The sequence below is a fragment of the Balaenoptera musculus genome, chromosome 6, assembly GCF_009873245.2.
Source record: "Balaenoptera musculus isolate JJ_BM4_2016_0621 chromosome 6, mBalMus1.pri.v3, whole genome shotgun sequence".
In the NCBI taxonomy this organism is placed as follows: domain Eukaryota; kingdom Metazoa; phylum Chordata; class Mammalia; order Artiodactyla; family Balaenopteridae; genus Balaenoptera; species Balaenoptera musculus.
Window position 1 is genome coordinate 102,830,592 of NC_045790.1, and position 12,775 is coordinate 102,843,366.

At 42.5% G+C, this 12,775-nt stretch overlaps 1 protein-coding gene across 6 annotated transcripts in view; it reads left to right on the plus strand.

Moving 5' to 3' along the window:
* CNTRL (centriolin) overlaps positions 1-12,355 on the plus strand; it is an 86,176-nt gene extending 73,821 nt beyond the window's left edge. For 5 of the 6 annotated variants that reach the window (XM_036856005.1, XM_036856009.1, XM_036856006.1 and 2 more), the window contains 11 exons: positions 253-410; positions 1,517-1,590; positions 3,070-3,258; positions 3,692-3,917; positions 5,264-5,469; positions 6,448-6,588; positions 8,248-8,520; positions 8,697-8,759; positions 9,698-9,904; positions 11,589-11,672; positions 11,933-12,355. In XM_036856005.1, the coding sequence (XP_036711900.1) occupies positions 253-410; positions 1,517-1,590; positions 3,070-3,258; positions 3,692-3,917; positions 5,264-5,469; positions 6,448-6,588; positions 8,248-8,520; positions 8,697-8,759; positions 9,698-9,904; positions 11,589-11,645 (1,594 nt within the window). In that variant the 3' untranslated portion in view covers positions 11,646-11,672; positions 11,933-12,355. The remainder of the gene's footprint in view (positions 1-252; positions 411-1,516; positions 1,591-3,069; positions 3,259-3,691; positions 3,918-5,263; positions 5,470-6,447; positions 6,589-8,247; positions 8,521-8,696; positions 8,760-9,697; positions 9,905-11,588; positions 11,673-11,932) is intronic. The other variant, XM_036856008.1, reaches the window with a different exon arrangement.
* The last annotated feature ends 420 nt before the right edge of the window (positions 12,356-12,775 follow it).

Genomic DNA, 12,775 nt, shown 5'->3' on the forward strand with positions numbered 1-12,775 from the left:
AGGGAAGCCCCCCAAATGTTCTATTTGGAAAGCTGAAAATAAGATTCCTTTTGAAAATGAGTTGAAGAGCCTTACATTTTGTTAATATTTAATAACATTTAATAATTTGGTAAATTATTAATATTTATTTATTAATATCATCCAGACTCCACAACTACATTGTGAAACATAACACTGTTCCTTAGTTGTCGCGTGTGTGTGCTTAGACATTTTGTATTTGACAGTCTAACTTATTCTCCATTTGTATTGTAGGGTTTTAGCAGCTACAGAAGAGAATAGCAGAACAAAGCAATCAGCCTTAGAAAAGTTGGAGGTGGATGTCAGAAAACTGCAGCAGGAGGTAGACCAGCTAAACAGAAACAAACTCTCACTGCATGAAGACATCGCGGCCACCCAGCTGCAGCTCCAGGGTATGAGGCAGCACAGCAGGAGAGATGTGACCTTCTTCCTTTTGCTAGATTCTTTTTTTAATTGTTTGCTTTCTTATTACAGAAATAATTCATGCTACAGGGCATGGGGTTTCTTTTAGAAGTGAGAAAGATGTTCTAAAATTAGGTATGGTGGTGGTTGTACAACTCTGTGAACTTACTGAAAGTCATGAAGTTGTATACTTTAAATGGGAGAAAATGCATGGTATGAGAATTACATCTAAGTAAAGCTATTTTTTAAAAAGACTAATTCATATTCTTTAGAGAACAATTTAAAAACATGGCAAAATGACAAAATAAAAATTACTATTCACCTCACTCCTCAGAGATAATTTCTATTATCAATTTAGTAAATATCCTTCCAGCTTTTTCCTTGGGGAGTGTGTGTGTGTGTGTAGATTTAAAAACAAAAACAAAGATGCAAATAACATCTTTATTAGCAACTCTTTATAAAGCCTCATGATTGTTTATTTATAAGTTACTAAGTAATTCTAGCCAACAGTATACTGTTGAGCACTTACTGTGTCCTGGACATGATACAGGTGTTTCATATGCATTTTATCACTTAATCCTTGTAACATTTTTATGAGGTAGAAACTATTATTTCACCCATTTACAGATAAAGCAACTTAAGCCTAGTTTCCTTGCGACTCGCCTAAGTGAGAAGTGACTTGCTCAAACTTACACAGCTAGTAAGTGACAAAACCAGTACAGATATAAAATTTATTCCCAAATTGTCTTCCTGAAAGGTTGTACCAAATTTATATTTTTATCAGCAATGTGGATTTTAAACCATGCACCTCATCAACATTAGGTATTATGTGTAAATTTTCATCGTGAGGTTTTGAACATGTAACATCTCTTTTTTTTTTTTGAACATGCAAGTCTTTAAAAACGTGGGCTCCAAGTCCAGATCTGGATTGCGCATGTGCCTCTTTTGGCCTTTAATAAGATAGGGTGGCATAGTCATACATTTAACAGAAGGAAGTATAAATTCACTTCTACTCTACTACTCTAAGGGGACTGATAGGAATCTGGAACATGTATACATATGTATTTCTTATTTTATGTAAATGTTATTTCTGTAGAAAAACGAGAAGCAGTAAACTCATTACAGGAGGAACTAGCTGATGTCCAAGACCACTTGAACCTAGCAAAACAGGTAAGCCTCACAAAGGTAATCTTCTAGTAGTGTCCTGAAGGCATGCAGATAATTGGTTGAAATAACAAATCAAATAGCCTGGTTCCTTTTCACATGAGCAGGTCCCTTAGAACCATTTATAAAACACAAATATATACAAAAATTTTGATGCAGGGGCTTCCCTGGTGGCGTAGTGGTTGAGAGTCTGCCTGCTAATGCAGGGGACACGGGTTCGAGCCCTGGTCTGGGAGGATCCCACATGCTGCGGAACAACTGGGCCCGTGAGCCACAACTACTGAGCCTGCGCGTCTGGAGCCTGTGCTCCGCAACAAGAGAGGCCACGATAGTGAGAGGCCCGCGCACTGCGATGAAGAGTGGCCCCCACTTGCCGCAACTAGAGAGAGCCGTTGCACAGAAACGAAGACCCAACACAGCCAAAAAAAAAAAAAAAAAAAAATTTTGATGCAGAGCAGTGATTTTCCATTTTATTTTACCCCTAGAATTCTTTATTCAAACAACGTTTTACTCGAAGCTAATAAGTAAGGTCGTGGCTAAAAGAGCCCAACAGTCCCTCAGCAGCTGCTCTGGGGGTTTCAGGGACCAGATGGACCATCTCTTACCCATGGCACAGATGAGGCCTGCAAAGGCTGGGCTTAGATTTGATCACTCGTTGAGCTGCAGAATAATGGCCAAATCTGGGCCTTCATCTTGTCAGATGTTGAATAGAGCAGATTCTTTTTTTTTTTTTTTTAATTAATTAATTAATTTATTTGGCTGCGTTGGATCTTCGTTGCTGAGCGCGGGCTTTCTCTAGTTGCGGTGAGCGGGGGCTGCTCTTCGTTGTGGCACGCGGGCTTCTCATTGCGGTGGCTCCTCTTGTTGTGGAACACGGGCTCTAGGCACGCTTGGGCTTCAGTAGTTGTGGTGTGCGGGCTCAGTAGTTATGGCTTGCAGGTTCTAGAGCACAGGCTCAGTAGTTGTGGCGCACGGGCTTAGTTGCTCCGCGGCATGTGGGATCTTCCCAGACCAGGCCTCGAACCCGTGTCCCCTGCATTGGCAGGTGGATTTTTAACCACTGCACCACCAGGGAAGTCCTGTTGTCTGAGTTTTTTAACCTGTATAAATGTTTCAAATAGTAACAAAACCATGACTTTAGGTTCATTTTCAGAGTTATGCCTTATTCACAGCTTTTCTTAATCTTAGCAATCCTGTGAGGTGGGTGTTGTTTATTCCCATCTCAGTGACAAGGCAGCTAAAGCTCGGAGGAACTGAGTCTCTTGCTGAGGTTCTGACATCTCTGTCATCCTAGGTACTAAAAAGAGGGAAGCCAGTGATTAAATTGAGTTTCAGGTACCTTTGTATGTTTGTTGAAATATTAAAGGATATGGAACTTTTATGCTTTAACTTTGTCAGACTTAGTAGATAGATGTAGCTGTGGCACTAGCCACCTGTAATGAAGGTGGCTTTGTCCGTAGTTTCAATTTGTTCTTTCACCTGAAGGACCTGCTCCACACCACCAAGCATCAGGATGTACTGCTCAGTGAGCAGACCAGGCTCCAGGAGGACATCAGAGAACAAGTAAAGAAGTTGGAAGTCTGCCGAAAAGAAGAGGAAACAAAACAACAACAACTGCAGGTGTTTCAGAATGAGGTTGAAGAAAACAAGGCCAAACTAGCCCAACAGGAAATGGTACCGCACATCTATGACATTCTATAAGAGGAAACATTTTACCACTTGTGTGAGCTTTTTTCCCCTGGCAGAAAGCTGCTGAGAAGTATCCCCCCCTTGGGACTAGCTTCCCTTACCTGCCGTGTGTGACCAGAGGGGATTTTACACCAACTCTTTGACTCCCTTGGTATTAATATTATGGGCCATTAAGACCATAGAGCAGGCCCGGTAAGGAATCTTGATGGCCACCTGCCAGTTCCTGCTTGAATCCGCTCCTCACATGCTGGCCAAGCAGTTTTCCAGTCCTTACTTGATCACCTTTGTAAAGAGAACTCACTCTCTGTCTCCATGGGCTGTTTTCTACTTTCTGTTGAACTGGAATCTATCTAGTGTCCATGAAGATTCCCTCAGGACACTGGGTATTATTTTATGACTAAGGTTGTTCTCTATTAAGATGTTTCAGAGACTCCAGAAAGAGAGAAAAAGTGAAGAAGAAAAATTAGAAGCCAGTAGAGTGACCCTGAAGGAGCAGCGGCAGCAGCTGGAAAAGGAGATAGCAGACCAGAAAGGCAGACTGGAGCAGGTGCTCACCAAGGTGCTGGTGGCTGAAGAGCGTGTCAGGACTCTGCAGGAAGAGGAAAGGCAGGGTGAGACCCTGCAGAAGACGCTCTCCCAAACCCGTATGTATCCTGGAACATTGCACTGAGGGCGGGGAAATCTGCTGATTGTCGTGTAAAATGTGCAAAGGAGTCCCAGGCCCCAGCTATAGCCCAGACAGGAGGCAGGACAAGCACAGTGGGAAGAATGGTCCCTCATTTGATCCTCCCAGCCCTGTGAGAGATGAGGAAACAGGCTCAGAGGGACAGAGGGAATTTGTCTTTATGGAGATAGGATTTGATTCCAAGACTGTTAGGTCTTTTTACCTTTACTGTATTGCTTTCTTCGAGAGTGCTGTCTCAAGGAAGTGGAACATTAAGGCAGAGAAGTGCCAAAAGGTGCTCTAAAGGCTTTCTATAAAGTACATTAATTCTGAGCTTTGGAACAATGATCCATTTCATCTCAACCTATTAAAACAAACCCCACAGTATTAACAATTCTACTTCTGTCTAAATTTGACATAGTGAATGGTACCAAGATACAGATGTTGGCCTTTGGGTTTGTTTACTCTCTCGAGCCATACATAAATGAAGTTGACATGGGAATCCAGGGTAAATGATTGTTCTCACATCAATAAATGAGTTTTCTTTTTCTTAGGCTTTAGGTTTTAATAATGCTCAGAAAATGTTGTTCTACCTTTAGTGAACTCAGTGGACTTGGGATCTGAAAGGGTTATTATTCCTTTTTCCCTGGGAACTCTTGATGCATCCATACCCAACCATTTCATTATGAAACTGAAATTTAACAAATATGCTGAGTCTGACCATGCCAGAGGTGTGAGAAGTGAAATCTGGGCGGGGTGTTGCTTTACAGAGGGTGATTAGAAAAATCTGTTTTAAGTATCACTGTTGTGCATAAGCATTATTTATTGAGTACTCACTATGTACTAGGTGTTTGCATACATGATTCCCATTGAACACCAGGAAGTACGTTTCTTCTGTAGAAAATAAGACGTGTGCCATTCCAAATCCTGTGTTCTTTCCGCTGCGCTGCCTCCCATGAAGGAAGAAATACTGTGTGCCTCCCTTTATTAAAATTAGGTTTATAAAAAACATTTCAGCAGTCTGTTCCATGTTCCCTGCACCTCAGGGTTGGTGCTCTCTGGTCTCAAAGACTCAAAAGGGAAGACAGTAGCTGTCTGTCGCTTTGGGATCAGGCCTCTGGGAACAAATTACATCAGGAGGCACCCTTCTCTGGGCCTTTTTCTGGGCCTCTGATGTGGGTCAGGGGAGACCTGGACGACTGAGTGATGGAGGAAAGTGCCTGAGTGGGTGGCATGTCGTTGTGGAGTCTGCCCACGAGGGAAGGAAAGCTCTGCCCACGGCCAGCCCAGAGCCTCGGGCTAAGCTACCTAAAATGCTCATTTCAGAACGACAGCTTTCAGAACGGGAGCAGCAGTTACTGGAGAAGTCAGGCGAGCTTCTGGCTCTGCAGAAAGAGACGGACTCTGTGCGGGCAGACTTCAGCCTCTTGCGGAACCAGTTCCTGACAGAGAGAAAGCAAGCCCAGAAGCAGGTCGCCAGCCTCAAGGAAGCACTTAAGATCCAGCGGAGTCAGCTGGAGAAGAACCTTCTCGTGAGTACCCACTGCCCTGGCAGTTTATGAGGAGATGATGCCTTTAAATTTTTAATGAAAATACTTCTTCAGTGTAGAGAAAATAAATTACCTGTCAACCAAGTCCCTAACCCAACTGTGGTTTTTGGTGCATTTACGCATAATTTGTTCCTGAAGCTGATGGTAGATTTTGCCAGAGTCTGGGCTCAGCCCTAGAGGAGCTGTCTGGCTGGCTGGAACGACGGTCGTGTGCACAGACAACGTCAGCACTGAGCAGAGAGCGCCCTCAGCGGTCCAGCCTCTGCTCACATCTCCCCAGCAGGGTCGAGGAGGGGGTTGGGGAAGGAAAGCCTCTGAAGACATTCTTACCCAGCTGCAGTCTGTGCTCACAGGTTTTTCTCATCACGCCCTTTTCGGTCAACATTAGTTTTAATCATTACCCTAAAACCGGGAAGCTCAACCTACCATGGTTTTATCCTTGGAAATGAATTGTGGGAGGTGACACTCAGATGAGTTCAAAACAGTGTATGGTGGGTGGAGGCCAGTGGGCAGCAACGGGGGCTGTCACAGGAATGGATTTTTCTAACACCCGTTGGAGGAATTAACGTAGCCCTGTTGAATGGTACTTTCCAACCAGGTGTGTTTCCCAAAGGGTGATATGCTTACAACCAGTGATGGGCAACATGATTGTAAAGATAGTATGTAGATGTCTAGATTTTAATCCTCCCAGGAACCCTATGACGGCGGCTATAGTTAACATCTTACAGGCAAGGGAAAGTAACGTAGTATCAATGGTAATGTTGCAGATCTAGGATTCAGACTCTGGGCTTACAGACTGACCACATGTTTACTCCCAGCTCTACCACAGCTGCTAAAGAAGGCAGGTAGATTATCCCCATTTTATAGCTGAAGCCTAGACGAGAAATGAAGTCACAGAGCTAGTGAGTGCATAAGCCAGTAACGCACACCTCCAGAGTCATTCTCCTCCTCTGGTGCTAGGAGCAAAAGCAGGAGAACAGCTGCATGCAGAAGGAAATGGCAACCATCGAACAGGTGGCCCAGGACAACCATGAGCGGGCCAGGCGCCTGATGAAGGAGCTCAGCCAGATGCAGCAGGAGTACACGGAGCTCAAGAAACAGGTGCGCCCACACCCCACGGGACTCGGGTGGAGCTTTATTTCTTCCATAGCTCTTTTAAAAGGAGTATTTCTTTGGGAAAATCGTGAAAAGCTAATTAATAAAATCTGTTTTTCTAGTTTTGAAATGTAGAAATGCACCTCTGCAAGAAAAAAAGTATTTGTTCAAAATATACTTTTTTTTAAATTAATTTTTATTGGAGTAGAGTTGCTTTACAATGTTGTTAGTTTCTACTGTACAGCAAAGTGAATCACCTATACATATACATATATCCCCTCTTTTTTGGATTTCCTTCCCATTTAGGTCACCACAGAGCATTAAGTAGAGTTCCCTGTGCTATACAGTAGGTTCTCATTAGTTATCTATTTTATACATAGTATCAGTAGTGTCAAAATATACTTTTAAAATGCCCTTAAGTTCAACAAGGTTTTTATGTTAGTTTTTGAAAGAAAAATGGCAGCTCTTCAGCATAAAATTTTATCATGTCCCAAAGCACTGTATTGAAATGTTAGATTTTATGTCAGAAACAAGTCTATAAGAGCCAAACCCCTGGGGAAGGAAAAAATGACCCCCGGGGAAACCTTTGATAACCTGTAATGTTGCCAAGCTGAGGGTGGGAAAGCAGTTCACGCTAGATGGAGAGTCTAACCCTAGACCCCCCTGGTGTCCCTTAGCCATTGGCAGCAGCTGGGCCACCCCAGAGCTCTAGTCTAGTTAGGCTGCTGGAGCCACTCGGTTGACCCTGCTACACCTTGTCCTTTGGATAACCCTACGTGGCCATTCAGTTTCATCTGTGCCTATAGCCACCCGCCCCCAGCCCTGCCACACACACACACACACACACACACACACACACACACACACGCGCTTTGGCTCAAGAAAAAATAACTGTTTTATTTAAAGGCCCCCCCAGCCTCTGCAAACTTGGAAGGGCAGTCAGAAGTGGGTATGACTGTAATATCTTCACTAAGCTCTTTATTATGGAGAGAGCCACATAGGGTAGTCTCAGGTATTAAACACAAACTGTAAAACCTGAGGAAACCTCCAGACTGCCGAAACCACCAGATTCTTCACCCATAAAATGAAAACATTTGACCAGATCTTTTCTAAGGCCCCTTCCAGCATTAACATTTATAATCTAGATCACTTACGGCTTGTTTAGGTAAATGGCCCTTTTCTCATTTGGGTACCACTAAGGTGCTTTGTATAAATTCTCACCTAGTTCTTGCATTTCGGGATGCAAGGTATTATCTTCATGTTAAATGAGGTAAGAGAGGCTCAGAAGTTAGCTAACTTGCCCTAAGTCATACTGGTAATGTTTACTGGAAACGAGATTGGAATCCAGCTCTGTCTAGCTCCAGAGAGACTGACTTCTATAGAGTAATGCACCTTCAAGGAACATGGCACCCATGCTTTTCTAAATGGAAGTTGCTTCAGTCAAAATGTCAGTAAAATCGTTTACTTGGTAGCTTATAGATACTTGAATAGCTGAAAAATCACAAGTTTTTACCATTCTAATCATCGTAATTAACATTTGTAGGTCTGTAAATACATGACACGTGTATTTAAAACATTAAATTTAAATCATTAACAATAACAGTTCAATTCCAGGTAAGTCCCGAACTTTACCTAGTAGTTATTTGACTCTCACTCACTCCTTAGATGGAAAACCAAAAAGATTTGGAAAGAAGACAAGTGGAAATCAGTGAAGCAATGAGGACACTTAAGTCTGAAGTGAAAGATGAAATCCGAACCAGCCTGAAGAATCTTAACCAGTTTCTTCCAGAACTACCAGCAGATCTGGAAGCTGTTTTGGAAAGGAACGAAAACCTAGAAGGAGGGCTGGAAAGCTTGAAAGAGAACTTTCCATTCCCCGTGAGTGAGAGACCATCGCCTTTTGAAGAAAAACTGAATTTTTCTCATGTTCACATAATGGTAAGGGTTTATCCTGCTATTCTGTGGACTTCATAAAAGGATAATTTGGTTCCCACCTACCCTAGACAAGCTCAAACACAGACTTGAGGGTGGAAGAGGGTTAGAGGAGGGAAGGGTGGGTTGGTTACTGATGGTGGTGCTTAGAGACTCTTTGTTTCCCTTTCCCTCTGAAAAAGGATGAACACTGGCGTGGAGAAGCACTCCGAGAGAAACTGCGTCACCGTGAAGATCGACTCAAGGTTGCCCTTTTAAAAGAAAAATACAGTATAAGATACTTGGCATATTGAGGAGAGTGGGGGAAATTGCTCTGTTGCAGCTCTCACGGCAGTTTTATAGATTACACGTTCGAAGCTCAGAGAAGGGTCTCTTTCTATAGGCAGCTGAAAACAGGTGTCTAGAATAGGTCATTGTTGACCTAAAAATTTGGGGGTTAAGAGTTTAGGTGGGAGTTGGAAAATGAGTGAGTTAGATAGAACAAGAGAGGACAGAATGCATCTTTGGCGAACGGCCACTTACAGCGAGGGCTGAGAAGGAGCCATGGGCAGTACCAAGTGAGTGGAGGCCCTTGACATCAAATAGCCTCCAGCCACATGTGACTGTTTAAATGTAAATTCACTTTAATTAAATCAGGTTAAAAATTCAGTTCTTCAGTTACATTTCAAGTGCTCAAAGGCCACACATGACCAGTGGCTACTACAGTGGGCAGCACAGATATAGAACATTCCCGTCATCACAGAAAGTTCTGTGGGACAGCGCTTGCTGTTGACTTTAATAAGAGAATCATTTCAGAGGTACGGTGGGGAAGCCAGAACGTAGTATGGGGTTGAGGATTACATACATTGCGAGAGACTCTGAAGATATCAAGTATAAACCAATCTTCTAAGTCTGGGCAGTAAAGAGAGAGAGATGAGGCAGTCATTTAATGGGGAGGCCAGGGATGCTGAAATCCTAAGTGCTGTGACAGCAGAGAGAACAGGCTGAGTTAAAGGCCCAGTTAATGACAACACAGAGAGTAGCCATCTGGCACCTCCTACCTTTTTTTTTTTTTTTTTAAGGACAAGAAGAGGATTTTCAGCAGCCATTCCTATTTTATGATAGTCAGATTTGCCTATCAAATGTTAAATGTGAGGAAGGTACCCAGTATTAGTTCTAATATATTCTACCGTAACACTTTCAGGCCCAGCTTCGACACTGTATGTCCAAGCAGGCAGAAGTGTTAAGCAAAGGGAAGCGGCAGACAGAGGGCACTTTACACAGCTTGAGGAGACAAGTGGATGCCTTAGGGGAATTGGTCACCAGCACATCTGTAGATTCCACGTCATCACCCAGTCTGTCTCAGCTAGAGTCTTCCCTTGCAGAGGACTCCCATCTTGGACCAAGCCAGGTAGGAGGAAGCTCTTCACAAGGGGTCTGACTTATACATGGAAAGTACCTGAAAGCTTTGGGGTCCGTAATCTTGAGGAGACTCAGAAGGATATGAATGCCACCTTCAGATCTCTGAAAAACTTGTCTTAGGAAAGAATTGCTTTTTCATGGTCCCTGCAGAGACTGGAATCAATTGGTTGGTAGATGTATAAAGAGGATAAGCTGATGATTTAGGGAATAGCCTAGGAAACTGGGTGACCTGTCAGGGATATAGTTAATTCTTCTATAAATGCCTTCCACTTCTGGATATCCTTATCGTCTACTTGGTCAATATAAAGAGTTTAGGGAATTCCCTGGTGGTCCAGTGGTTAGGACTCTACTCTCACTGCTGAGGGCCCGGATCGATCCCTGGTTGGAGAACTAAAATCCCATAAGCTGGGACTTCCCTAGTGGTGCAGTGGTTAGGAATCCGCCTGCCAACGCAGGGGACACGGGTTCGAGCCCTGGTCTGGGAAGATCCCACATGCCGTGAAGCAACTAATCCCGTGCACCACAACTACTGAGCCTGCACTCTAGAGCCCGTGAGCCACAACTACTGAGCCCACGTGCCACAACTACTGAAGCCTGCACACCTAGAGCCCATGCTCCACAGCAAGAGAAGCCCGCGTACCGCAATGAAGACCCAATGCAGCCAAAAATAAATTCAACAACAACAACAAAACAGAAGTTATAAAATCCCATAAGCTGTGCGGCACGGCCAAAAAAAAAGTTTAGACCTCTGAAACCAACTTGAGTCCCAGTTTAGTCTGTCCATTTGGGAAGATGACTGTGCCAACTGTTAATCCTCAGCAAAGTTTGAACAGGGAGTTTCAACTCTTAACTGAGAGTCCATTAGAAGAAAAACCCTGGATTTCACAAGTTTTCTGTGTGAGACTTACATAAGGTTAATAATTATTTAGGAGGAACATAAAATATACTTATGGAATCAGTAAATAACACAGTATTACTGTCAGAGACGGATAATAGCTACCATCTTGTGTGCCTACTGTGTATGTGTACTAAACACTTTATCTCATTTACATCCTGGGAAGTAGGATTTATCCCTCTATATAGATAAGGAAATTGTATAAAATGAAAAATGATGTCAAGGTCACAGCAAAAGACAAAACCAGGACTTAAGAGGCTCAACTTTCTTTACCACAGAGTGGTATATTGTATGGTTGAGCCACGAGAACATTCAAGGCCAGTTGCATCTTTAATAGACACACAGCTCGCTCATTAGCAGCAGAGCCAAGATTTGAATGATTACCTTAAAACCTTTCATGGTAGGATCCAAGTCAGATACAGGCCAAAACCATCATGGGCCTCAGGGCAGGCCTTGAGGAACAGTGTGTCAGAGGCACAGAGCACTGAAGAGTAGATGACTCTGGAGGTAAGAGAGCCCAGAATAGTGGGAGATGACTAGACAGGGGTTTGGGGGCCAGGTTAAATTCTTAGTTCATGGTGGCAGCCAGAAGAGTTCAGGTGCTCTAAATCCAAGAGTAACAGAGGAGTGTTTGAGGAACAATGAGTAGAGGTGAGTTTGTTAGAATTATTTTGGACTCTGGAGTCATAATCTAGGTCTACGTGGGATAAAAGTCTGAACTAGGTTGGAATTAAGAGACTGGCTTCTGAGCCTAATGTTTTATCTTCCTTCGTTTCAGAGCTCCTTCCAAGTTCTACAAGGTCCGTCACAATCACTAGACAGTTACCGACACTGATGCCATTCCCAGCCTCCTGCTCACAGGGTACATGTTACAAAGAGTTCTTTTAACCTGCATTTTCAATTGGAAGATCTTGAATTCTAGTTTATCAGTCTTAAGTAAACTTCTGACTTTTCTCTTGGATAATTTCATACGGTGGTTCATCTTAAAACATTTTTCCGAAGAGGTACTCAAGTATATATTTTACCTGTTAGCCATGATGCTATCATTTAATTCTGTTAATCTAGTTAAAACCTGTTTTTACTGTTGCAAGGGTTCATCCTGACTTTCTCATCTTGTTGTAGGAAAAGAGCGGCTCAGCCAGATGAAGACTGTCTTGCATAAATGTGAGGAAATACCTTTTCCACTACCTCACCAACTTCATAATTAGAATGCCACTTGCTTTTTATCACGAACCAGTGAATTCAAATGCTGAAACTCCACTTGTACAATTACCGTCAGGGTTTTTGTAAGTCACTTGTACATATGGGAATAATTGTATACAATTTAAACCAGGGTCCTAGATGGCTGAGGCTTTTTTCACTTTGAAATGCGTTATTATAAAACCAATACTGATCTGAATCTATAAACTGGTAAAATCTATAGTTAGAAAGGTTAAAAAAAATGTACTTAAGCCCCTCTTCATTAATAGTGCCAAAAGTTATTTTTGGATTTGTTTAAAATATGTATTCATATAAAAATAAAAGATAAAGTAAATTTGGGTCTGACATCTGACTTTACACTTCACATATCTACAGTTAAGTCATAAAATTTTTACCTAAATGCCAGTCTTTCAAGTGATTTTCCATCTCTGCCTGCAGGATGAAGTATCTTGTACCTATCAATGAATATATTTTATTACTTGAAAATATCTGTTATAAAACTATTATATATACTTCAGGTGCTTTTCCTTAACCAAAAATATTCTGTGGTAGAAAATTAGGAGAACTTTGGACTTTGGAGAATCTGACCCAGTGGTAAATTCAAATTGTGTTTAGACTGTTTGTTTTAAAATATCCCCAAGGACTCTTCTAGGCCCCTATACAGCTTTTGAACCATAACAGGTATTATATATCATGTTGTGTATAGCACGGTGAGTAATCTCTCACCACCAACTGAGGTTTATATTCCTAAAAAGTTGTTTGGCT